Source organism: Electrophorus electricus, chromosome 12 (genome assembly GCF_041902795.1).
Source record: "Electrophorus electricus isolate QZ-2024a chromosome 12, ASM4190279v1, whole genome shotgun sequence".
NCBI classification, from domain to species: domain Eukaryota; kingdom Metazoa; phylum Chordata; class Actinopteri; order Gymnotiformes; family Gymnotidae; genus Electrophorus; species Electrophorus electricus.
In genome coordinates this window covers 5,205,000-5,232,120 of record NC_137508.1, presented here as the reverse complement: position 1 = coordinate 5,232,120, position 27,121 = coordinate 5,205,000, and the positions used below count along the sequence as shown (strand labels likewise).

Here is a 27,121-nt window from a genome sequence, read left to right as displayed (position 1 = left end):
CCTATTGCTCGTCCAGGACAATCCTGAGACTAATAGAGCTGTGAGCATGTTTGTTCAAACGTAGTATCGATTTTTTTTTTTTCTCTTTAAACTCCTTTATCCATTCCAATGAGTGGTTAGAGGCCATCGCTACACTGTGTTGGAAAATGTATTTGCCAGCTGTTTTTCAATGCGATTCAGCAGTGCTGCGCAGCGCAGAGATCTGGTTGGGAGAGATCAGGGTCTGGGATGCTGCAGGAGTGGTGTATGGCACATCGCTGAGGGACCCTGACACACTCATAGCACCTTTCTTCCCATTCCCAAACCTGATTTATTTCACTGAAGAAAAAACCTACTTGCTAAGATGTAACTGCATTGTGTCTGTGTGCTGTTTTTTTTTTTATTACAATTGTAAACATTTCTATACAAGTTTGCACAAGGCTTGTTTGCAGTAAGGCATGTTTGAAAATGTTTGTTTGTGTGCGCTTGCATATGTGTGCATGTGCACATGCATGTACACATGTATGCATGCCCATTTTTTAATTAGGATTAAAGTTGTCCACCCACCTGTAGTAGAGTGACAGTTAAGTCCCTCCTCAGAAAGCTGCTGTTGTTGTTGATAAGGGTTTTTCTCTCTCTCTCTCTCTCTCTTTCTCTCTTGCTCTCGCTCTCGCTATCTGTCTGTATGTGTGCAGGTTTCCTGTCTGAGCTTGTGCAGGATAAGCCTCTGGAACAGTGTATCCGTGCTGGACACTATGCTGCTAACGTCATCATTAGACATGTGGGCTGTACACTTCCAGAGAAGCCTGACTTCCATTGAGAAAACAAGTAGATTTGACTGCCTAGTCATATAAGACCGAGATCTTCCTTTTCCTTCTTAACTTTTGCTTTAACCTCCTTCGTTCCTCTTGCTCTTCATGCTTTTAGACTTCTGTGCCTCTCCTTCAAGTTCAGGCAGGCCCACATCATGATGGAATCATGCAAATATTTAACTTAATAACAAACACATGTTTACAAAAATAAGCAACAGACTCTTGCTATAAATAGCTATTTGTTTGTACTAAAACGTTATTGTTTCTGTCCCCTGCACTAAAACCATTTGCAGAAGACAGGTGTATATAATAATCATTTTCCATAAGAGATCATTTATTTGAGCTATGAAAAAAAAAGCAACCTATAATTGAATACCTGCTAGAGAAGCAGGAGCGGCATGCTTTGCTTTGATTGGTTAGGGGGCACCGAAGTTCACAAATGTTTTTAAAGGCCAGTCTTGTTCTAAAAAGGCTAAAGTGATTTGTAAGATGGTCACTTTTAACTAAGCAGTAATAGAGATGAAAAATCTTCGCATGCATGTTTGTGATATGGAGTGTGGATTTGTCTGCATTTTGCAGCTTTTGAATACACAGACTCTGGAAAACTGAAAAAATTAAAGTCCTCATCACCTCCGCCTTCATCTTCTCGTCTCTGTATACTTCCTTGTATGGTTTAATACACATTGTAATATAGAGAACAGATGTGGAAGTTTAATTTTTATGGATTTAAGCATAAATCATCATATTACGTTGATATTATTCTTATGTTGATGTCACAACAGTATATAAACATAGTCTTTGATTCCATCACATATTTATCACAAGATAAGTATGATCAGCACAAGACATCGTGTTTTCCATTAGTCTACCGAACCTGCTTTATTCACCATACTTAAGCTGGTTATGCTGCAGTTGGAGCCCTTAACTCCTTACTTGTCCCCTTGATCACAGTGGCAGACCTGCAAGAGGTTGCCTCTGCTACAGGATTAGTAGCAGCTATTCATGGCCATCATTGGGGAGAACTGAAAATACAGCTGTCCCCTTTTGTCCCCTTCTGGATGTGGATGGTGACTCATGGCAAGTCCAGGTCCAGAAGCCAGAGGTACAGAACATGGTCTCCATGTTGGACAGACTGGTCTCGGTGCTTGCATTCTTAAACCCTGTGAGTCTGTATACATGCCTGACTTACAGCAATGGCCTTTAGAGCTCATTCACACATCTGCACTCAGTCCTTCCACCCACTCTCACCCATTGTGTTTCAGTGGTTTTCCTCTCGTCTGCCTGTTTTACATTAAAGTTATGTTCTCAGGACCTAAAAACGTTGTCAACTTCATACAATATTGAAGTTGTATTGCAGGTATCTTGGAGTTTGACAACTTTTCTCAATAACTTTTCATGCTAAGAATTCATGTTATAAATTAAGCATATGATGGTGTTGGTTCTATTTAAAATATATTTTTGTAAAATGTCTTATTACCAGTAGCAATATTGTGAATGTCTAACTGATTCTAGGCAGTGTTATTGCCTGTACACTTTGGAACAGTCAACTTAAATTGGGATAACTTTGGAGGGGCAATGTTTTAAATAAACATTAATTGTTATCTGTTGTCTACTGGTAATGCACTTCATCTTCTAAAGCAGAAAAAAATCTGTTTATGTGAGATTACATTTCTCAGATTGCTTTTTTTCACTCCCGAGTGTGTAAGTGAAAAATACACATTAAAGCCAAAGTGTTGTCAGCTTCTCATTTACTACAGTAAAGATTCACTTGGGAAAAATACCGGTATGGCTAACAGTTAGCCTGATCTCATTTGCATAAGGCCAGCTGCTTCATAGTGGCATTCATTTATTATTACCAAGGTCAGCATTCTTGTATGAATTGGTTCAGTTCAGTATGGCGTCATTAAAAAGGATCAAGATCGTTATAATTTTAAGGTTTAAGGTTCATATACTTTTAACAGCAGAAAAATACTTAAAATGCACTATAATCAAACCGCGGTGCTAACGGCACGTCTCCTTAGTATCTCTTAAACAATACTTATAAAATAACATTGTTTCTAACTATTTATTAACCTCCTTTTTATTAACAGTTAGTTAGTTGCCACAAGCTTAACCTGTTGAAATGTAAGATAAATCAGCAGAACACAAACAGAAGCGTAGGGTGATGTCACTTTGATCTTTGCAGCTGAAGACGATTGCCATATGGCAATTGTTTCTAATGTAGCTCATGTTTGGTTTAGGCTGGTGCTAAATCTTTTTGTTGGAAGCACGGCAAGAAAGTGCTATGATCGTATTATTGACTATATTCAAGCTGCCAATACACTGAGGAAATGGCTGAAATCGAAATCAAGAACTGAAGTTTTACTCTGGGTAATTAGCTGTTTGTCACAATTCTGTCAAATCAAAATTCTGAAACAATCGAAATCTGCAGAAAAAATCATGTAGTGGGGTTAGGCTATGTAGCGTGCACTAGTCTGTGGTAAATAAAGTATTTTAAAAGCTACTCATGACATGTGGTGTTAATTATCTTTAGTTTAGAGCCAATAAAACTCAATTGTAATCTTTGCAACGGATTTCTCTGATAGTAGTCCAGCTGCATTATTATATCTTTTTCCTCACTTAAGATGTTCTCTTACAATGAACGTGCATTCTTTTAATGAGCGCCATTAAAAGTTGACCTTTTAAAATAAATGTTATTTATCATTTATGATCTCGCATCAAAGTATGTATTTTCTCCCACCCATGCCATGTAATCCGAAACAATGTACATTGTTTTCCAGTGAACGATGTGATGTCACGTCGCGGTTCCAGCTAGTCCTCCTCTGTGGCTGATGGAGTGCTGAAAGGGGAGGTACTACTTTGTCACAGACTCCCATGTAGATTAACCTTTCAATTAGTTGTTATCAGGTTCGCTCTGCCTCCGCAAGAGTTACCGCATGCGTTTATTCGCTGGATCAGACAGGACCCGCTGGATTTTAATTGACCTCGTTAGGCGTCGTCGGCGTTTCAAATAAATGCATAACTGCGTACAGTAGGAGCGGAGACCGCGCAAGGAACTTAAGGTAATGGAAATGTACGCCCGCCAGCATTGTCGGACATCCACCGATTTCTAAGCGATATCTGAGGTGTGTTTAGAGTTGTTAATTAGTCATAAATGTTTTAATCGTTCAACTTGCCGTGAGTGGTGTAACTTGACGTAAGTCAAGAATGTAATGTAGTGATCAAGTGTAGCGGGTTTCGACTCTATCATAGGTTAATGCTTTATATGCATAAATGGAATTTTCCAGACGGGCTACTATCTATTTTCAATAGCTTGATTTCGACTCTGAAGACATTAGCTTAAGCCTTGTGTTGGGTTGGTTTAAGACGGGGTAATCTAAATGCAGGGTGCAGACATCACAGTACCTTTTAAGCGGTTGATTCAATGTGATGAGCGAAAAATGCTAGAGTCTATATTAGCTTACTTGATGGATAATTCTAAAAACCTTATTTGTAGCCTTATCTCGTGAGTACAGTCAACATTTTTTTACATGTTCTTGTGACAGACCACAGACAAACTCATTTCTCAAAGTGTTTAAATTACAATGTAAGATAGCCTAAATCTCATGAGGAATGCCACAAACGATTCGAATACACTTTTGTTAATTAATCACAATTGCATTATGATTTTCTAAAATATGTCTTGGTGGATGTGCGCTAATATCAGTGTAGTGTAGCCTAATTCTGATGAGGAGGAGCCAGAGTAAAGGTAGACCTTGTTTGTTATATTTTATCCTTAAAGATCAATTTAGTTGTCGAATTCAACAGATAATACCACTATAACAGATGCTTTCATCTTATGTCTGTGATTCCTTCTGTACGAATGCAGAGAATTGCAGGTATGCCATTTGATATGTCACGTAGCTATGAAACACGCGTTACCTTAAAAGGCGGGTCAAGTGATTATTGGCAGATTATGAAGCCAATCGACTTCTCCAGAGGCCGACCGCTTTCTTTATGATTGACACTTTCGTTATCAAACCAGGAATCGGTATTTGCCCTTTCTACCCAATATTAAAGTTTCTTGGGAGGAACCATCGTTGTGAAGGTAAGGTTTAATGAGACTCCATTGGGTTGTAATCAGTGTCATGTCGGATTCATGTAAACTACAACATTGTAACAAAATGGCGTCTGTTTAGTAACTCGACCGGGCAGCATCGCAGTCACCTGTCCTCTGAAGCGCATTTAGAGTTAAGGAGTGAGGTTTGTATTTTTGTTTTAATCTTCGTGATCGGAGTTATCCTAATTGAAGGGTTTTACTTCTTATCATAAATTATCGGTAGTCATCTGTCGGAAGTAGTCATAAACCATGGACTAATAGCGAGCTAATAGCTAGCCAGCTAGCTTGTCTGCCAGTTCGCTAGCAATACGAATGCTTTCCTTTGGAGGCTGCCAGGTCGGCTAGCTAGCTAGCTAGCTAGCGAGCTAATGCTTTGAACTTACAACTTGGCTGGCTTGTTGACTTGTCTTCGTAAGTTGGATAGCTAGCTCGTGGCTAGCTCACTATTATGAAAAGGGCAATTGTTGCTAAGATAGTTAGCTAGCTAGCCAGCCAACCAACATGTTAGCATGTACGCTAATGTTATTTCATTTTCTTTGAAAAAGCAAAACAAAACAGCTAGCTAGCTAGCCGAGACCTTTAAATCAGACAGACTCTGTAGTGATTTTTGATCGCAGTCGACGATGCAGTTGTTGTGGTTTTTAGACATAACTACTTAAGCGCTTCACAAGCAAAGTGCTATCAATCCAAGATTGTTAGCTAGCTGAATCGCTATCTGATGAGGACTGTGCACGTAATGGTCCGCTAGCTAGTTGCCTATAGAGTGCAAACTTGCCACTTTCGTCACTTCGCCTGCCAACACAGAAGCGGCTATTTATTGTCCAATGACTGCATCTAGCCAAGTCGAGTAACAATTGTCATCCAGCTTGTTTACGTTAGCTAGCTAAACAATTTTATACTGCAAATATCTCGCAGTTTCTAAAGAATTGTGAATGAAAGCCGTGTATTCTGCAGTTTGATATCCTTTTAGTGTTTCCACATAAAGGACAACTTTCTTCAGAAAAGTGTATTGCTTAAATACTTTTCAGGATATAGTCATAACTTCTCACTTGGTTACACTTGTTTGGCGAAGCACTTTGCTCGCCACCTGGCGCATGAACGCTACATGGGGTCTTTTACCGGTGTGCCGTATTGCATGGAATCTTTCATAGACTAGAGGGACTACTAGTGATTTAGATGAATGTCTGCGATTTAAGCAGATATTTTCCTCTGATTCGTATTTAGCTAGACGAATTGATATAGGCATATAAGCGAATATCGCTTCCCGCCGCTGCACATAGCTGTCAGTGATGAGCAGAGGAATTCTGGGCAAATTGTACAATGCGTGTCACCTGCTGGCTGGTTGCTGCACTGGTGTGTTTTTTTTTTTGTTGTTTTTTTTTTTTTTTTTTTCTCCCCTCCTTGGTGTTATTTTGCTTCTTGCCGAGTTAACCCTTTAACTACGTCTCCGTAATGAAGTATTTTCAGAATATTTCAATAAGTTGTTTGTCCTGTTTCTCTCTTTAAAAAAATATTCAAATTTGGATTGAATTAAGCCAAGGACTTGCTATTTTCAGTACATTATGATTCTACTTTATATGTCAAAATGTGACTGCATGAGTGTAGTGAGTTGATCTTTAACCCTGTTACACTGGTCCATCTGGTTTAGGGGGAGCGTTGGACTCCCATGCAGCCTGTATCTCTGAAACTGCTTTTGAGAAATGTATGCAGAAAGTATGTTGACTTTTTTTATATATGTACGACTATACATATATAAATAGACATCAACTCATCATAAATCACCCAATTACAACAACGCAGGGACTACATAAGTGGTCATGGTTAAACATCACTATTTCATGTTCAGCTTTTCTTCATGTCTTGGCTTTCAGTACCAGTGATAACAGTGCCTAGCCTGTTCCTTATAGTTCTATAGAATTAAGTTCACTATTGTGTCAGTGACATTCACATTTTAAAATAAAAAGAGCTATTCAGTATTTAAATTATGTCTGCAGGTAACTATTTTGTGAATGGTTCATTTGACAACCACAGATGTACTTGTTCAGTAACTTGTCTTTCACTTTAATTTGCCACATGACCTATAAATTGCCAGGTGACTTGCAGGCTTTGGATTCTGCTTCTTGTTCACGTACACCCTGACCTAGCTTTACCATTCCCTGTTTAACATGCATGTATTAAAAGGGCCACTCTGTTTATATAGGCTACACACGATAAATCACAATCCATGATTTCAAAGCAACAGCATGGCCTGACTTAGTAAAAAGACGACTAAATCTTCGTGCAACTGGAGTACTGTTGAAGTCTGAAAGTGTCTGCCTTCTTGATTTTTGTAGTGTTTACTCGGGATACAAAATACCCACTGTAGTGTGGCTCTGTGGTGTTACAATGGCAGTGTTTTCTCCACCAGTAGCCAACACCTTAGACTTTGCCAGAGATGTAAATGTTTAGGAATACTACAAGGTATTGTAACCAGATTACAGAAACCTACTTAAATGTCACAGAATATCGCACACATGAGACGGATAGCTGCAGAACTGAACTGTGCAGCAACAAAAACATTTTAGTTTACCCAAAAAAAATGTAGGTTAAACATAACTAAATATGTTCCTCCTATGTACCTTTTTTCAGTGTGGTTTTTCACCTAATTGAATTCAATATTTTGCTTCAGTACTTAAATAATGTAGACTACAGTTTGTGATAACTTGCCACTTTTGCAGGAGATTGAGTTTCACTCCGTTTGCAATGGCAAGTTGAGAATTGTGCTGGGATAGCAAGCTTAACCAGCTACTGGTACATTTAAGAGCAGTGATAGATGGTTAAGGGTGAGGCGAATAACAGGTTTGTTCAACTACAGACATGTTTGGGAGAAAACTCAGGCAAAATGAGGAAAATTGCATAGGTCACTGTGGTGTCCTCAACTGGGAATAGCCAGATGAAGATACTAGCATAGGCCATGATTTGCTTTAAAGGGTACACAGCTGTTCACCTCAGCAATTAAGCGTGATTGTCCACTGTCCTACATCTTGGCTTGTACATTAGTGGTGTATAGCTTGAATTGCTCATGCTTTCATGTAAAAAGATATTACCAAAGCTAAGCGTTTTTATACAGAAAAGCATAACAAAGTCCTTTACTAGAACAGTTTATTCTGTAATGCTTGGCAAAATTAGTCTTGAGGAAACATTGAATTCATTAAAATGAGCGAATTTCTCTGATTCTAGTGTGCATGAACCCTTGCTTGCAAAGTAACTTTTCCTCCCTCTCCTTTCTTTCAGGTTTCACCCACGTGTGAAATTTGCAAGGATTTTTAAGGAGGTTTGTCTGGATTAATTAAGGGATTTCTTTTGACTGTCTACTGAGGAAACTTTGAGGAAATGAAAAGACTGTCTGGTATTTAAGGAGTTCCATCAGTAACAAGTTTTGTATAACATGGTGTGCTGATGGCTGACTTTTGTTCGTGGATGCATACTGTTTGTTCATAAGAGGGAATGTATTCATGGATTATGCCTTAATGAAACAAATTATTTCACCATGGTGAAACTGGCCAATCCCCTGTACACAGAGTGGATTCTTGAGGCTATTCAGAAGATCAAAAGGCAGAAGCAGAGGCCTTCAGAGGAGCGAATTTGTCATGCTGTATCAACATCGCATGGACTAGACAAGGGCATTGTGCTCCAGCAACTGGAGCTGGCTGTGAAGGATGGATCCATCCTTAAGGTTACCAGCAAAGGTTGTGCTTCATACAAAGACCCGGATAACCCAGGGAGGATTGCAGCAATCAAGTCTGGAGGCTCGACTTCCTCTGTGGTTGGATCAGTGCTACCTGCAGGAGATCTGCGACATGTGGATTGGAATAAGGTCCTCAGGAGGGCTATTGAGGGGCTGGGCGTGCCTGCTGGCTCTTCTCTTAGGAACATAGAGCGATTCCTAAGGAGCCAGGATGACCTGGTGAATGTTGTGGCCAACCCCAGGTTCCAGCAGAGGCTCAGGCTGGCTGCTAAGCGGGCGGTCAATAATGGGAGACTGCTGAAGGATGGGCCACTCTACCGGATGAAAAATGGTGGGACGGGAGGAAAGGTGGGTTTTAGGAGCAGCGTTGCCTCATCACTGGACCTACCACCCGTAACACTTCTCCCACATGAGAAAGATCAGGTATGCATATTGGTGGTATTATCCTTTTCATTAAAGAAAACAACTTGTTTGCAATAACATTTTCCCTGTATTGAAACATATCAAAGTTACAGGCTGGTACTGTATAGAGCTTCAAGAAATGAACACGCAATCCATAGCCCTTTAGGATATGTTTTATTTAGCAAGTGAATATTGATTTCTTACATATTACTTGTATACGTTGAGATTTAAATGTGCTGGTTTATTAAATGTTTCTGAAAATGAAGACAGATCCCGTGATTTACCTTTGATAGGGGTCTACTGTGCCAGCCTACAGTGTTCAATATCTGACCTTTTACAATATATATTTTTTCTTTTTTAATTTTAATTAATTATTTATTTATTTTTTAAAAATGGTTGTTGCAGAAATGTGATTGCTTATAACTAAAAAAAAAAAAAGATTCACAAGCATTTCAGGTTGTCTCACTCTTACTGGTCACTTGGACTTTGTTTTATCCTGGCCTTAGCTCTTGGTGCTTTTTTTTTTTTTTTTTTTTTTTTTTTTTGCCATGAATTACTAACAATGGGAGGCCATTTGGTAATCAAATCTTGGAGCACATTCCCTTGTCTGCTCCTTGTTGAGTTGTTCATTGAAAGCTTTTGGTTTCCAGGCGCGGGGCTTGACTGTTGCTAAGCGATGTGTTTTTCATTGACACTAGGACATGATAGCATGGTGCCAGTCCTTTTTTTTCCACAATCAGAAAAAGTCTGCCATCTCGCAGATGGTTTGGGGAGCCTGCAGTGGTGGGCCGGCCGCTGATTAGCTCAATGCGTTAAAAGGGACCTTTTGTTGTTAATTGTGTGCTTGGGGACTGGTCAGTCTGCAGCTGCTCCAGGCCTCTTTATCGTATGCTGCTAGGGGTTAAAATATGAGAAAGGAAAGGGCCAAGCCTGGCCCCTTTTTGTCCTGTTTTCTAGCAGGATCAGATTTTGTGGTGGTGAAGGTATATTGGATCTCCTTGTTGGATTCCTTTTTAAACATTCTTGAAGCTCTTACTTGGCTTGAAACACAGTAATTGAATGAAAGTCTGTTAAAGTAGAGCTGATTACATCAGTTCAGGAGAAGTGTTTTGAGGTATTGAGTGCTAGGTCACTGTCTGCAGCTGTGGCTAATATAATGGTTCTGCTTGTTGGACAATGCATTATATGCTTAGGCCATTTTATTTCCCCTACAAAGTAATCAAATGTTTGACAAACATGAATCAGGCCAGCGGTCTAAACCTGAATCATGTTTCAAAAAGTCAAATTTCTGATACTGGCTAAGGAAATTTAATTTGTTAAGCTGTGTAACTTTGTTGCTTTCTGCCATAAAACCGATGGTGTAAAAAAAATTTGGGTTTTTAATTGCCTTTTTAAACAAAAAGCATGTGCGTGAATCTCAGTGTCAGAGTACATGATGGCTAGAAATGTGATGAAAGGGATATTTGTTTCAAGGTCTGCCAGAACTGGATGTTTTTCTGGAAAAATTTTCATATTATCAGGTGTCGATGCACTGGGAAATGCAGAACACTTGATATTGTCTTGTCCCATTACTAAAGATATGGCTGCATAGATTTGATGTTTGTGGATTTTTGTTTTGTTTTGTTTCTTCTTCTTCTTCAGACCAAATGAATGACAGCATACTGATCATGCTAATAAACCGTTCTTACATGGCACACAGTAGCCTTGTGCCAATAAACGATGTTGCTGGATATTGTGATATAATAAATCAGTCATGATATTAAGCAAGTTCTGCAGCTTTCACACTACCATGTTTTTAATAGCTTTGCCTTATTTAACCATTTACTTTGAGAGTTAAAAAATGAAAGTGGGAGAATGCTTGTCTAGAATTGTCAGTGTATCAGTTTGGCAGTAAAAGCTTGTTACTGTGAAATGCTGAGTAGCTAAAAAGATGACTTTAGCAGTATGTTCATGTCTGAAACAAATTGTTGTAAAAATCTTTTTAAATCAGTAACTACTGGAAAACTATTCATGAGTCAAAACGTTTTTTCCTAAATATAGCCTTATTTTCCAGAATAATTTGTTCTTAATTCTCCATTGCTCTCCCACAAGATGTGGCATTTTTATATAGCAGTGGTTCACTTGTGTGACCCAAAAAGGGTCACATGACTTAAAAGATGAAGGGCCCTGTAATGCTCATTTGGGGTGGTACTTAACTGAATTTGCGACATAATCATTTTGTTTATTGCTATAATTATGGAGACTAATCATTTGCTTAAATTTATGCCATCACCCAAGCCTAGCATACAGTGAAAATTTCAATCCAGTTGCTGTGTTTTTAGTGACTTTTCTTGTGTGTAGTTGAAAGCCAACTAGCACACTCACCAGCCACTTTATTAGATAAAACTTGCTAGTACTGAGTTTGAACCCCCTTTGCCCACAGAACCGCCTTAATTCTTCATGGCATAGATTCAAGAAGGTGCTGGAAATGTTCATCTGAGATTTTGATCCATATTGACATGACATCAGTTGCTGCAGATATGTCAGCTGCATATCCATGTTATGAATTTCCTGTTCCGTCACAACTCAAAGGTGCTCTGTTGGAGTAAGATTAGTTGGCTGCGCAGGCCATTTGAGTACCGTGAACATATCGTCATGCTCGGAAAACCAGTTGAGATTATTTGAGCTTTGTGACGTGGCGTGATGTTGCTTGAACTAGCCATTGGGATATGGGTACAATGGTCATAAAGGGATGGAAAGCAACAATACTTGGGTAGGCTCGTGGGAATTGTAGCCATAGTTGCCTGTTCTTAGCTGACAGGAGTGGTACCCGGTGTGGTCTTCTGTATATCTTGGTTGTAACAGAAAGGCAACAGTAACTCAACCACTTGTCACCTCAAACCAGTCTGGCCATTCTGTCTTCTGGCATCAACAAGGCATTTTTGCCTATACTGGTCATTTGAATGGTTTGAAAAAGAGAAAATATTCTCTGTAAACCCTAGAGATGATTGTGCGTGGGAAAATCCCAGTAGATCAGCAGTTTCTGAAATACTTGGACCATATTCAAAGTCACCACATCCAGTCAGATACTCATTTTGAACTTCGGCAGGTCGTCTTGACCATGTTTACATGCTTAAATAAATTGATTTGCAGCCATGTGATTGATTTTAGATATTTCCATTAATGAGAATTTGAACAGGGGTACCTAATAAATACACTGTTTTAAGCTCTTGGACATCCTTTGGTTTTCACACTTGGGCTGCCGATTAATTATTTAATTGAAGTACAGAGGCTAAATGTGCCTCAGCACATCACTTAATTTTTATTTTCACTTTAGTGGATTTTACAATGTTCAGGAGGTTGTCTCTGAAAGAATTGGGCTACGTGCGATTGTGTCTCATCTTACTGTAAGTAACGACTCAGCATTTAGCTAAAATGGCCTTGCAGCCTGTGTAATTTTGGTTATCACCACATCTGATCCTAGCTTGGTGGTGGTGGTTAAACGTATATGCATCCTTTTCAGCCCAAAAAAAATAATGATGCAAGGCTAAAAGGGTGTACATAACACTTGGATCCATCCTTAGTAGCAGTAAAATTTTGAAGTACAGCCACATTTGTGGTTGCTTTTAGTAAGGGCCTATGAGTATGGCTGGTGTCCTATGGTTTGAGAGAGTGACCTCGTTTGCATCTTCGTGGTCATAAAGTCTCAAACAATGTGCAAAGTGGTGGTGGTTTTTTTTGTTGTTGCTTTGCGTTTCCCCCTCCCCACCCCTTTCTCTCTTTTCTTTCTGGCATGTTTCCAGTATTCCGGATCTGTGAAATCCGTATTGATAAATTAGTTTGTTTGGGATTTAACCCATGCGTATTTACCTTCTGACCCAGACATATATATTGGTAATGGGCATGTGATGTTATGTCTAACTGAGTTATTATCTTGGTGATTTGTAAAGAGGATATTTGAATGGGAAAGATCAGCATAGTCTCTCAATCCTGTGGTTTAATGAGCCGTTTCTTCACTACCGATTTCTAATTTTGGATTATTTATAGGCTGTTATGCAACCTTTTCACACCGTTTCCTCTTATGGGCCTAGCTGTTTCTCTACTGTTTGTAAACATCAGCATGACCAAACGTGCTCGCTCCTGCTATTAGGTTCTTTCTTAGATGGTTTTTAGGCTTGCATGAGCTAATTGCTATTGGAAACTCTCCTGGGACAAGTTACAGGTTAGCAAGAGATCATGTCTGCTGTACATTCCTCTGTGACAATCAACCATGAGACGTTACCATGCTTTATCCACCCCCACCCACTTACTCTGCCCAGACTGCTTTGTGAAGATGTTGATGTACACTTCAGTAGACTGGAACATAAAAGCGCAGCCAGAGGGAACAGAAATGCATGTCAGTGAATGCCATTTATTACCAGTATTGTACATAAGATGTTTGTTTAGTTGTCAAGAGGCCAAACCATCAGCTGGGGACTGTCCCAGCCTGTTATCTGCACCATAATCTAGGAATTCTTGTGAAGATGAGGGAAGCAGTGCTGGGTTTTATGCAGGACCTAGCCCTAGTTTACTTAGCCCTGTTAACCCATACTGTGTGCATGTGACTTGTCATTACAATACTTTAATACCTTATGATGTTATTCTTTTGCTTTGTTCTATGGTGTGTTCATTAAATAAACACTATTTTTTTTTATTTTTTTTTTAATTTATTTATTTGAAATGTCTGAAATTGGAGTGCAAAACTTGTGGGTTTAAAGCCTGTAGCTTAACAATCCATACATAAGTGATGTACATAGTAGAGTATCTGTATTTTGGTGATTGATCATTGAGTCTAATTGACCAGAATGCATATAACATTTAAATCCTTGTAAATGCTTATTACTGTGGTGTGTGTCCCTTGATGGCCAGCATGTGGTGTCCTTACCTGTGCATTGTTGTTTATCCTGACTGTGCATGTGAATATTTTACTTTTAAAATATTTCTACAAACAAGGTTTAATAACCAGCTATTAAGAGTGAGATGTTAAGGTACCCTTGTGAGGTGCAGATCTCTTTTAAACGCTGTTTCCTTGGCAGTAATGCTTGTGAACACTAGAATGATTTTGATGTCAAAAAAGTTCTTGGAGGGTGTGTAGGCCTAGATGTTTTGACTGTAGCCCACTATCTGTTGTATTATCAGTCTTATTAATGTTCTGTTTGTGTGGTTTAAATAAATCCTTAATCAGTATTTGTTTTCCTGTGGCTGAGTCTTCGTGCTGTTTTAACTAATTACAAGATTAGGCTACCTTTTTTCCTAAGTATAGACAGCTGTACACAGCATCAAGTAGCTTCATTTGACAGGAAGTGAATCTTATTGATCCCTGTACACAGCCTAAAATGCATATGGGACTACACTGGATGAAACCTGATCCCATCAGTAGAAATTCCCAAACAATTTGGATAATTGAGAGCATCTTTCCCCACTCTGTTCATGTGATTTCATGCTAAGATAAAACATGTTTGTTTGGGGGCGATACTGCATTCTCCTGGACCAATGTCAACAGGTGATCAGATTAGTGTAAGCCAGTATTTAGTTTATATCTATACTTTAAAAAAAGTATGGCTTAATGTGTGCTGTTTATTTTGTGTTTTTAAAAAGGCAGTACATGGCCAACAGAAAACATTCCTGCTTGCATTACAAGATGCATTTGTGATGTTGGAACTGCATTCTGTATCTAAATATGTGAGGCTAGAGTTTTATTCTTTTATACATTAAGACTTGTGTAAAGGATTTATTTTTATAAGGCTATTGTATTTTCCTCTCCTCTGTGTAATGTGTTCAATGGAGGCAGCTGAGATCAAACATGGTATAGGCTATGTGGTGGGATTTTAATGTGTATGCCAGTCCTTGACGAGGGTAAAGCATTTGACACTAAACTTCTGTGGACAAAACACCCTTCACTTGCATGAAGTGATGCATACGGTTCTGGGAGCATTGATTTAACTGTCAATTCGGCGAAAACTGGGATGTTTATGAATAACCCATCTGCAAATTGATGGTCTGCCAGGATTATTAATAACTCTCTCTAAGGGGACTGGCTGCATGTTACATAAAACAATTAGGCTACCGTTAGTCTCAACAGATCTCTCACCAAAACATGCTTGATATTTATAGGGTAAATGCTGCACAGCCGGGGTTGGCTGGATCTCTCGAGATGGCATCCCGTATTGGGCATAATGCACACAAGCAAATCCAATCAGAATCTGTTTTATAGTCCCCTGATGGATCAGCCTGTCTCTTGCTAAGAAGCCTTTTGGGAGTGAATAGAACTAAATATTAGCTCCCACTTCTGACAGAGTCCCAGGAGGCCGTTAGGTTTTTAACAGTGTGTGTCGTTTTGAATTGGTTTCATGTTTGTATAGCTGGAGGTGAATCTTTCTTTTTAGTGGTGAAAAAGAGGATCTGACGGGATTTGCAATCTGTCTGGTTTTATCTTGGCCTCCAATTGAACATTTCAACCTTGATTCGATATTTTATTTATTTTTAAACTTGTTGATTTTGCTCAAGCTTTGCCATGTTTTGCCCATTTTAAATGTGTGGCACATTCCTGTTTTTATGCACAATTTGAACTTTCCTTAAGAAGTTATAAAACAATGAACAAAAATATAACTACTGCCATCCTACTTATCCCCTAATGGTAATTATTTGTAGTACACTTTGTTACTATTGCTCATTGTTATACTGTAATTACTCAACTAACTTGTACATGTCCTTCTCTGTAAAAGTCAAATTCTCTGTTCATCTTTGTAATGAGCAATCTGTTCTGATAACAGTGGAGGTGTTGGCTCAGTGTTTTTGCATAAGCGTACATGAATTCATGAATAATTTTTGCAGTTATGCTTAAACTAAAACACATGTTGGGATGGATCTGAACTGATAAGTGTGTAATGGTCTAGGGAAGAATGCCTAAGGAACTTCCTGCTGTGTAGGATTTTATTTTGTAAAATTAATTTTAATACATATATTAAGTAAAATAATGTGCAATAAAGTATTTATAGCAATATATGTGCATACAGTAACCTATGCAGTGCTTATGCAATTTAAGATGTATAGAAATGTATAATTTAAAGAAAGCTCATTAATGAAGGGAGCAAAGAATGGTGGAGACCGGTGACTTCTGTAGGACATGAGACGGCTAACTTCTGAGTGCACAAGCATCAGCCCAAAACACCTGAGTTAGAAGCTCTGTGCTGATTCCTCGCTGCATGGCAGTCTATTAGGTACACCTGTATAAGGTACCTAGATGACAGTCTTGTTTATAAAGTGTAGACAAACAGGATTATTCCAAACGTTCTCTTCGTCCAGTAACAGTCATTGGTAGGTGGAACAAAAGCTCAGGAGCCCAATCTTGGGCTTTATGTAATACAGGTCTAACGAGCTGTGAACTACAAGGTAGTGTAGACCCTCTCTTTTTTTTTTTTTTTTGTTTGTTTATGGGCGTGAAGGTGTAGGCTGTGTAGTGTAATAATGGGTTTATAAATTGATGTTTGTAAACTTGCTCACCACCTCCCATTGCCTTAAGCTGAGCTGTGACTGAAGCATGAATGCTCTGTTGTAGTGTAGTTCCTAAAGCGTTTATTCTGACATGATCTTACAGATCCTGTGTGTCGAGTTTGGGACAGCTATTTACACTACAATTTCATTATGGGGAAGTATTTTCAGTGCGCAGCAGTCATCTTGCAGCTTGACCTGTCTAACCGAGTTTCTCTAAGGCTCTACATTGCCATTGTGGTCACGTATGGAGCTGAAATGTTTGCTGTGTAACGTTGTTTCTATAGCAGCGGTGTGTGGTTTTTTTTGTTTTGTTTTGTTTTTTGTTTTTGTTTTTTTTCCTCTCTTCCCTCTCCTGTAACTGACAACTTAGGATTGTCTCAAGTTTTTCCTGTCGGTGCAAAAAAAAGCAGAGCTTGTCTGATCAGTAAAATATGGCCGTGTGATTGTGATTAAACTAGTTGTTCTATGAAATTTATGGGGCATTTTCTTTTATTGTTTTGCTTGTTTTCTTTGATTTTAAAAAGCTGCACATTTTTAAATGCTTAATCTTTTTGGCATCAGTAGCCCACTCTAGTCTATCTTGTATATCACTGCCAGTTCTGAAAAGTGTGTGTGTGCGTGCTCCTAGCTTTGTTGGCATTTTCATAATCTTGGCCTACAGAATGCTTATCCTACCACTTCTTGGACTGTGATTCAGGGCTGTATGAGATTGATAGGGTGGTCATGTCTGATAGAAGGTTTGTCTGGCACTGTGGGGCATGCTATCTATAATCATGAGCTCAACAATTGGCCTCCTCCCAGCGTTGACAACCACCTGTTTGAGCTGACACCAAATAAAAGCTAACAGTGCCAAATGTTGGTGTGCAGGTCTCCAATCAGCAGGTTTTTAATATGCCCCTATATGCTTCACGACTTAAAGAATTAGTTGTTTGATTTGTTACTGTGAGGCAGTAATCTTCATCGTGCTTTACATGAAAAATTTAACTTTCACTTCAGTGTGATCTTGTACTTGTCTCCAAGGCTTCCAGAGTGCAAATCTCTATCAGGTTTAATGCTTGATGTCTGTGGAAGACTCTGTTGGGTGTGTCAAATATAAGGAGAGAAAGAAAACTCAGAGAACCAGTTTGTTTTTCAGGGAAAAAATGAATTATTTGCTCTAAAAGCAAAAGGATTGATAGTTACTTTTTCTTTTATTTTTTTCATGCTTCTAGCCTCGTGCTGATCCAATACCTATATGCAGCTTCTGTTTGGGTACAAAGGAGTCCAATCGAGACAAGAAACCTGAAGAGCTTCTCTCATGTGCAGACTGTGGGAGCAGTGGTAAGACCTTTTTAATAAATACTGGATGCACTTTACACTGTAGTTACTGACGAATCAGGACAACAATTTTTGCTAGCTGTAGTATTTCCACCTCAACGTAGCTTGCAAGTGAATTCTCCCCCGCCCCAACATGAATTGCTAAGTTGCTGTTAAATTACGTACTGCTCTTGTATAGCACTTTGCTTTGAACAATTATTTTGAAATGCCACAAGGAATAAATGCTCCCGGTGACATTTTATATGGCAGAGTTTGACTGCACAACATGGGGGTGGCTTTCATTAAGTGTTCATAAAAGTACAGAAAAATGTGTTCTCGCTGTAAAACACAGCTGGATTGCAGACCTTGGAGACAGACGCAAGCATGCCTTCACATGACTAGAATGGATTGATTGCCATTAAATTGTGCACACGTACTGTTTCTGCCTCGTTAAGATCAAATTATCTTTAATTAGCTTGATAACACCGTGCATTTAACCACTGATCTTGGAAGGTCTTCACGCATGGCTTTCTGCATTGTTGATCCAATGTGCAAATATTTAAGGCCAAGTCGTCCTTTCTTTGTGAGGGAAGTTTCTCTGCAGATTTTTTTTTTAAACCTTACAAATGATGCTTTTGTAGTTTTTAAAACATCAAAATGTTTCCTTTTCCAGCTAAAGTAGGACTGTAGTTAGGCTACCTATGTTGAAGTGTTTTTATCTTTTGAAATTTATTCTTCAAGGCCATCCTTCTTGTCTGAAGTTCTCGGCTGATTTGACAACAAATGTGAAGGCGCTGCGATGGCAATGCATTGAATGCAAAACGTGCAGTTCCTGTCAAATTCAGGGGAAAAATGCTGTAAGTGTCTTTGTTCTGACATTGCAACTTACTTTTTTAGGTTTCAAAGTGATTTTAAATGAGGGAGAGGCTCATGTGTCAAGAAATGGCTTAGTGGTTTGTAAATGGGAGCTAGGCTAACATGCTGCTTTGTGTTTTTGGCCGTAGGACGAGATGCTGTTCTGTGACTCCTGTGATAGGGGGTTCCATATGGAGTGTTGTGACCCACCACTCTCACGAATGCCAAAAGGTACTGGAATCTTTCCACCAAATCTGTCTCTTTGTTAGCAGAAAATGTCAGAGCACCAATCAAATATACATATGTTGGTAGGAGTCTCTGCACTGTTAACTTAAGAATAAGTGAGTGACTTGCATTCAGTAAATTGCTTATTAAAAGAAATGGCAATTTGCTCAAAGGCTCCGTGTTGCATAACAGCAAGATGATGTGCCTCTCCTAGCTCAGTTTTGTCATCTTTCCTTTTCCATTGGCAGCAAGTCTGCCTCAGATTAATTGCAGGTTGGCTGAATAAACATATTCATTCTTTCTTTCTTTCTTTGACTGAATTTCCTCATAAGAAAGAATTATCCATGGGTCAGCAGTACAGATACTTCAAGAGCTGTGTATGTAGACTTGACTATCTCTGCCTAAAAGGCTGCTCTTTCTTTCTTCTTCTTTGTCTTGCTCCATCTTGCTCTCTCATTGGACTTCCCCCAGGAATGTGGATCTGCCAAGTATGCAGGCCAAAGGAGCAAGAGGAGAAACGACTGCTGCACAAAACAGCAGCCCAGATCAAAAGGCGATATACAAGGCCAGGAAGGCCCAGGAAACATTTCACACATCCAGCAATGTACGACAACTGTTTTCTTTCACCCTGGGTCTCTCATGTTTTGTTTCATGCTTAGGGTAATAATTCTAATGTCTAAAGTGTTTGCTAAACTGTGAACTTTTTCTTTTTTTTTTTTTTTTTTTTTTTTTTTTTTTTTTTTTTTCTTATAAATAAAAAGCTTTCAGATTTTTGTCTTGGTGGAACCATATTATACTTACAAGATACTAACAGTGCGCAGTTAGCCAAGGGCATTCTACAGTCTGCTTAAAAAAAAGTCCTGCCTGTGGAGTGGGGATGAGTGAATGTACTAGCAGTAGAGCTGAAGGGTGCCCTGGGTGTTTGAACAGTCCTGCTATAGAGATTGCTTCTTTATTTTTGAAAAATATTACCTTCAGAGTAACATGCCTGTAAGATGATGTTAGACATGTTGGAATGCAGTATAAAATGGACGAAAATCTAGGACCTGAATAAAAGCAGAAAAATTTGAAAGTAGGCCTTCCAGAAAAGGGCTTGAGTAATGCACACTTTTTAATAATGGTGGATTTTTCTTTTTTTTCTTGTATGCAAAACATTACTGTAATTTCTAATGGCTAATATAGTGCTATTGATCACCCTTGCCATTAAGCTTCAGGACAAAGACTAGGTAGCATCACTGTAGCCAACTAGCAAATGATTTGCCCATCTTGTGCTGAACCTCTTGACAGCTGCGATATCTTTAGCTCCTTGCAGGCAAAGAAAATGTCATGTTATGTAAGAATCATGGCCATGGTGAATGTATCTGTTTACTGGTCTAGTTAGAGTTAATGGAAGAATGTTCTTGGCTTTTTAAAAAGTTATTGGCTTTCGTGAATGCAGTGTTTTAATTTGTAGAACCCTGTCATTTGTCCAACTCTTTTTAAACAACCTGTAATACAATTACACCACCCACATGCCTACTTCATCCAAATTAAGTAGCTAACAAGGTAAATGTGTAAAAAGTGGGATATTGGACTTGCATATGGAGTAAATAAGTGAAAATGAAATACTTGGGTACAGAAACATAAAACGTTGTGCTGTTAAAAATAGTAGGACAGGACAAGTAAAGTAATTAACTGTTACACCACTCATGGAATCCAATCTTAAACTTCTACAACTGTGTGGTTTTGTGGGTTTTTTGTTTGTGGCCTTTTTTTATTATTATTTTATTTATTACTACATTTATATTTTAGATAGAACGCTGACATTTTCATTTTACTTATTGACTCTTACTACAGGCCTGTCAGTGGTGATGCAAGATCCCTTGAGCTGTCAGAGAGAGAGGAACATGGTAGGGGTCTTAAGAGCACTCTCTGCACCCCACCCTCATCCAGCATCATTGCACCCACCACAGATGCCCGGAGCCGCTTGAGCCTCACCGATCCCCTTACATCTACCCCAGCCTCTCTCACTGCCCTCACCATGCTGCCCCCCTACAACAAGAAAACCAAAAGCCTCATTGACGGCCTCTCCAAATTTTTTACACCATCCCCCTTGGGCCGACGCGTGCGTGGTGAGGCGTCAGACTCTTCTGAGCATCATAGGCCTAAGAAACGGGGCTATGGGAAGCGGCTGCGCGATCCTCATTCCAGCTCGACGGCACCAGGTACCAGCCAAAGGTTAACTGCCCAATCTAGCATGCTGGCTACACCCAGCCCTTTACCGGGACCCAGCCCCAGCTCTCTGAACCCCGGTCAGTCCCCCTCTCCTCCCTCTGCCCACTCCCCGCAGAGCTCCTCATCCCAGTCTAGCGGCCCCTCCCTCAGCAGCCTCCCCGGCAGCAGCCAGCTAAAGGGACTCTTTGATGGACTGTCTCACATCTATGCCACTCAGGGACAGTCCCGGCAGAAGGGACTCCCCAGCTATGCACCGCCAAAGCGAGGGCGATGCACCCAGGACGCTTCCTCCTCACCCAAAACGCCTTTGCAGCACCACGGAAACAAGCCCATCAAAGGGTTCAGTAGCAAGCTAGCATCCGTGTCCTGCTCAGCCTCGGGCTGGGCACCCAAGAGAGGCCGGCCCTTTAAGACAGCGCACCATTTCAAACGAGCTCCCTTCTTGAAAAAGCACAGACTGCTAGGCAGGTTTAGGTTTAAGGCCTCCCCTCAGAGAGGGAACCCCACGCCAGGGAGGGGCAGCTTGGCAGACGGAAGAATTAAGCCTGACCAAAACCATGGTAAGCACAGGGCCTGAACTCCCAACGCGGCCAACCAGCTCTCACTTCTCAATCCTCTTAAGGCATTCTGCTTAATGCAAAATAACACCTTTTTTTTTTTTTTTTTTTTTTTTTTTTTTTTTTCTTCTTCTCCTCCCCATTTATAATGACACCTTTTTTATTTCCACATTTATGTTCTGAAGCCACTAAATTGCAAACAACCGTATGCTGCTTTTAACTGGCTATTCAAGCGCTCATGCTTAGTTCTGCCTTTCAAACTTCATCATTTGAATTTAATTTTTTTTTTTTTTTTTCCCTTCCCTGTTTTAATCACACTAATGCCGAATGTTTCCATTTCCCATAACCCTTCTGTCTGGGCCCTTCTCTTTTTTTTTTTTTTTTTAAATTTATTTTAATTTATTTTTTGTCTTGTTTTTTTTTTCATGACCAACATCCTTTTTGTTTATTAAATATCATGGTTATAGCAGTCATATTGTGGTCAGTGTGTTTTTTTTGTTTTGTTTTGTTTTTTTGTTTTAATATATATGCTGTTTTGGTACTGTCAGTTTTATAAGGTACATTTATTAAAACGCATAGTATGTTACTCATTTTGCTTGGTTTTTATTGTGCTTGTTTCTGAAGTGGTTGTTTTTCTTTTTTGTTTTGTTTTTGTTTGGTTTTTTTTGTTTGTTTGTTTGTTTTTTTTAAATTTTGCAGTGTTAAATGCCTTGAGATGCCTAAAACGTGAGACTCAAGATGGAAGGATGCCTTCACCCAGTGATCAAGTAACTGAAGAAGACATTAAGATATTCAGGCAAGCCCAAGAGCTCACTGCAAAGGTGAGGGGAGATGTGCGCATGCCTACATAAATATGTTCATGCCTGTGTGTATACATAAACAAACGCATACATGCACAATAGCCCATGTTTGCTTGTTTTGCGAACAGAGGACTGAACTACGTAGCAGCGATCAAGTCCAGTATCCCTCGTTGATAGAGTTCGGGAAATATGAAATACAGACATGGTACTCGTCGCCTTATCCTCCAGAATATTCAAGGTAACTGCTCTATTACCATTAGATGAAAAATATTAAATAAATACCCGAGTCTTTTAATTAATCTACATTATTTAATTGATGAATGTGCCTTTACCTCAGATTACCGAAACTTTATCTTTGCGAGTTCTGTTTGAAGTACATGAAAAGTCGGAACATTCTGCAGAGGCATTTACAGAAGTGTGGCTGGTTTCATCCACCAGCTAATGAGATCTACAGAAAAGATAACCTTTCTGTGTTTGAGGTCAGTATATCCTCTTCAGTTTGTCTTTAAGCATCTGCATCCTAATTTAATCAAATCTACATTTGTAATGTCGCCAAGAGTGCCATATTCAGAAATGAAGGGTATTGATCCGCCAGGCTCAGCCATCAAACACATGTCAAGAGCTTGGATGGGAACTTGACCTGCATGAATTAACTAATTTTGGTTAACAGTGAGTTTTAACCCTCCCGGAGTTAGTAATCATCCAGACACTTTTTGAATGCTTAAAAAGCTCTCCAAATTTGGGTAGAAATTCATAGATCCTTGCAGGGTCTGTAATCATCATAAATTAGCACTGTTAATTTAATGCTCTACTATTTGCTGTCTTGTTGTTCTAATATTTGGAATGGGAAAATCTCTGTGGACTACAAGCAGAAGCCATTGATTCGTATTTGTCATTTCTGTAAATTGCACTTGGGACCTATCTGAAAGTTTCAGAGGTCTCTTAAGACCATTAAATAGACTGTAAAATGGCTTGGGTGCAAATGTGTTGAACAAGAATAATTGCCAGTTGTAATAAAAGCCTGTTATTAATTTCTGCATCAGGTGCTTTGAATCAGAACATTTTATCCAAGTTTAATTGAATTAAGCTGATTTTAAGTTCTGTGCTCAGCACAGCATAAATATAATCTTTACATATTGCAGCCATTTTTAAGATATAATGAATTGTCCTTTTCTGTCTTATTTAGGTTGATGGAAATGTTAGCAAAATTTTCTGTCAAAATCTTTGCTTGCTTGCAAAGCTTTTTCTTGACCACAAGACGCTGTACTATGATGTGGAGCCTTTCCTTTTCTACATTCTAACTCAAAATGATGAGAAAGGCTGCCATCTTGTAGGATACTTCTCAAAGGTACAAGATGCTCTGTGTATCCCATTTTATATTATGAAAGTTTTTTGTTTTTGTTTTTGTATGTGTTACTACAATTTCTCTACTTTAGTAATTGCTTACTGATGTGAGACCCTGTATCATTACTGGGAAGGAGCCATGAACCTGTATCTTTTTTTGCAATGTACTGCTCATTGCTGTACATCAGCCTTCTACCAGAATCTGAGAAAATGCAGAGAAAACACTGCAGTTTTACTCGGTTCAGTTAAGGACAGCAGCAGGTGCAGTGAATTGCCTGCGTTGGCAGTGCTCTGACATACACACGTTTTTTCTCTCTCTCTCTCTCTCTCTCTCAGGAAAAGCTTTGCCAGCAGAAGTACAATGTCTCCTGCATAATGATTATGCCCCACTACCAAAGGCAAGGATTTGGGAGGTTCCTTATTGATTTCAGTAAGTTATTTATGAACTGTTTTTGAAGTCTTAGTAGCTTTATTTTATATGTAAGTCATCATCAAGAGGGTCATTGCTCCTAACTGCATACAGAACAGAAGGGGTATGTGGCCAAGTACACAATTAGCATGATTTGACACAATATAAAGATAACTGGCCATGCATTAATGTAGGTTTTTATTCTTGATTTTGAGAATTTCAAATGTACATTTCTGTAATTATTGTACAATAGGGCAATGTCCCTATATACTCATTGAAGTGTGACTGCTGTGTGGCCATCCTCCGAGAGCTCGTCCCAGGTGGCTGCATTAATGAAGCTGATAGCTGTTAATAAAAGCGTGCCGTGTGAGGGCTGCACCCCGTGTCTAATCATGGCTAAAGCAGCCCTTTAATCAGGCCCATTTCTCTTTGTTTAGTAATCACAGCCTACTCCTTACACCCACACCAGCCAGCTGATTCAGGGCGGGGGGGGGGGGGGGGTGGTCTCCAGTCTGTGGGCCAGCATTGTGTCCTGCTGTACCCACCTCTAGTGCCTCCCGCGCTGTTACACCTCACAGCATGTATCCGAGTGTCTAGAGGAGGCTGAGGAGTGGCTGCAAACTGGCCTGCTCTTTGAGATGTGAGGCTTTTAAAACATCAGAACAACAGAGCCTTTGAAAAATGAAACATAAAAATCCTTCTGTGCCTCTGAGATCTACACAAAACCAAGATGCCGTGTTTGTGTAAACAAGACAAATAAAAGCTGCCACTCAACCAATCCGACATCACCCTTCATAAACCTTTTTTTTTTGTTTCCTCTCTCTCCCCCCCCCCCCCCCCTTTCACTTTTCCCTTTCCAGGTTACTTACTCAGTAGGCAGGAGGGCCAGGCCGGCTCCCCGGAGAAGCCTCTATCAGATCTGGGTCGTCTATCCTACTTGGCGTATTGGAAAAGTGTCATCCTGGAGTACCTGCACAACCACCCAGATAAAAGTGTCAGCATCAAGGGAATGAGCAAAGCCACGGGCATGTGTCCACATGACATCGCCACCACACTCCAGCAGCTCAGCATGATTGATGTGCAGGATGGCAGGTTGGTTGGGCTCCCGTGCTGTCTGTCAGTCATACCCACAAACGCTTCCTGACAGACCCTGTAGTCTATAGATCAAGTCTTTGACATGTGATGCTATACCAGATTTTAAGCATACTAGGTAAACTGTAGCTTGTGCTTAGATGCTTGGATCATGGAAAACTGAATTTCCTTCATTTTATTAAAAAAACACATTTCAGAAGTAATATGGAAACATTGTTAAAGTTTCAAAATGCACCATTCACTCTCCCAGTCCGTACAGCCCACACACACACACTTTTATATATATATATATATATATATATATATATATAAAGGTACAAAAACAGCCCATTGTGAAATCACATTTTTCTGATGTCGTGATACTCATTTGCATATTACCCCCATTCACCTTACAGCATTCAGCCCTGCCCTCCTACCTTGCAGTTCTCAAGCATGTTTCATCTTGGTGCTTTTTAAATGAGGCACAGTATAAGGCAGCCTATCAGAAGAGAGCTCGATTCCTATCTGTCCTAAAGGCTCAGTAAGAGAAGCAGCCTGTTTTAATTCTATGGGTTAAAAAAAAGAGGATGGAAATCAGTTGTGTATTGATTGGCTGGTTGTTTTTGGTGTATAGTCACAGGTTAATTGTAAGGAAAAATATTAAAGAAAAGAAAATGTGTAGGATATAGACCCTTGAAAATGATTGTTGCTGCTTGCACACAGTTGTTTTGACATCATGATATCAAACTAAAATATTCTATAAACAGCCCAGTGCACCAGTACAGTGAGCCATGCATTGATGTCTTTGTTCATCAGAGCCTTTTGTTTTGTTTGCTTGGATAGATTTGTTGTTATCCGAAAGCATCAGATGATCCAGAGGCACATGGCACAGCTGAGGGAGAAACCACGTCTTTATGAGGTCGACCCCGAGTGTCTCATCTGGAACCCTGTTGGGTCAGTCTACAGAAACCCACTGGAGGGGCAGCAAGGACCAGAGGCAGAGGTAGGGGTCATCCTCAGGGTCTCATCTTATTAGAAAAGCTCTGTTAATTGTTCTTGAATGATTGGTGGCTTCTCATTGATGTTATAGGTGTCCCCATACTATATGCTTTCTTGGGCTACTATACTGGGTGTCTAGATATGCCACAAATACATTGGTGGTTTGGATTTTGTTTAGGCTGGCCTTGCAATACCATTCAGATTTATCAGCACTGACCACAATGATAAAGTACTTGTTTTGGGTGGTGTGGTGACTTATTTCTTTAATTTTTTTTTTTAACGGTTCCATGCTGTCTCGGAGTGTAAGGTCACCCTGGTGTAACTTGCATACCTTGCTTAGCTGGAAACATGGCTGTGGCCATACTTGGTTAACATTTTTTGCCCCTCTGATTCAAACAGTTGTGTGTTGTCTTTGTTAGGATCGCTACTACTGTGTCATTTTAGCCATATTTGACAAATATTCTCTAATAGTCCAGTAACCTCACTTGAATTCTGTTAACTTGAAATGCATTTGAATAGGCAGAGGATGGCTGCACTGTATGAAAACAAGGCTTGCTCTTTTAAATGGATCATGTTGTGTAGTTGGATCATATCACAATCATGAATTTGCTGATCAGTGCGGGTCACTCACTCCTATGCCGTTCTGCATCATTAGTTTCCAGATGGCACTCATGTAAAACTTTCTAAATATATCTCTTCATTTGGCTGTGAGTTCAGGCAGAGTTCACAGATATAGCCGAGAGCATTTTCTGAGTGCTAACTGAGCTTCCTGAGTGACCCAAATCAAATCTCTACATTATTAATACCCCTGAATGTCCCA

At 39.6% G+C, this 27,121-nt stretch overlaps 2 protein-coding genes across 9 annotated transcripts in view; both read left to right on the top strand.

Annotated features, from left to right (window-relative positions):
* The window catches only part of adka (adenosine kinase a), a 105,138-nt gene extending 102,739 nt beyond the window's left edge, over window positions 1–2,399 (top strand). For all 3 annotated transcript variants that reach the window (XM_081725006.1, XM_027017632.3, XM_027017634.3), the window contains one exon: window positions 675–2,399. In XM_081725006.1, the coding sequence (XP_081581132.1) occupies window positions 675–799 (125 nt within the window). In that variant the 3' untranslated portion in view covers window positions 800–2,399. The remainder of the gene's footprint in view (window positions 1–674) is intronic.
* Window positions 2,400–3,648: 1,249 nt separating this feature from the next.
* Window positions 3,649–27,121, top strand: part of kat6b (K(lysine) acetyltransferase 6B) — a 28,983-nt gene continuing 5,510 nt past the window's right edge. Inside the window, exons 1-14 of one of the 6 annotated variants that reach the window (XM_027017605.3) lie at window positions 3,649–3,853; window positions 8,164–9,040; window positions 17,743–17,851; window positions 18,569–18,684; window positions 18,832–18,913; window positions 19,379–19,511; window positions 20,744–21,681; window positions 22,378–22,499; window positions 22,607–22,716; window positions 22,816–22,957; window positions 23,665–23,826; window positions 24,159–24,252; window positions 25,092–25,323; window positions 26,146–26,305. In XM_027017605.3, coding sequence (XP_026873406.2) covers window positions 8,420–9,040; window positions 17,743–17,851; window positions 18,569–18,684; window positions 18,832–18,913; window positions 19,379–19,511; window positions 20,744–21,681; window positions 22,378–22,499; window positions 22,607–22,716; window positions 22,816–22,957; window positions 23,665–23,826; window positions 24,159–24,252; window positions 25,092–25,323; window positions 26,146–26,305 — 3,021 coding nt within the window. In that variant the 5' untranslated portion in view covers window positions 3,649–3,853; window positions 8,164–8,419. Of the gene's footprint in view, window positions 3,854–3,895; window positions 3,917–4,759; window positions 4,879–4,910; window positions 5,034–8,163; window positions 9,041–17,742; window positions 17,852–18,568; window positions 18,685–18,831; window positions 18,914–19,378; window positions 19,512–20,743; window positions 21,682–22,377; window positions 22,500–22,606; window positions 22,717–22,815; window positions 22,958–23,664; window positions 23,827–24,158; window positions 24,253–25,091; window positions 25,324–26,145; window positions 26,306–27,121 lie in introns of those variants that run through there. The other 5 variants (XM_081724608.1, XM_081724607.1, XM_027017610.3 and 2 more) reach the window with 5 other exon arrangements.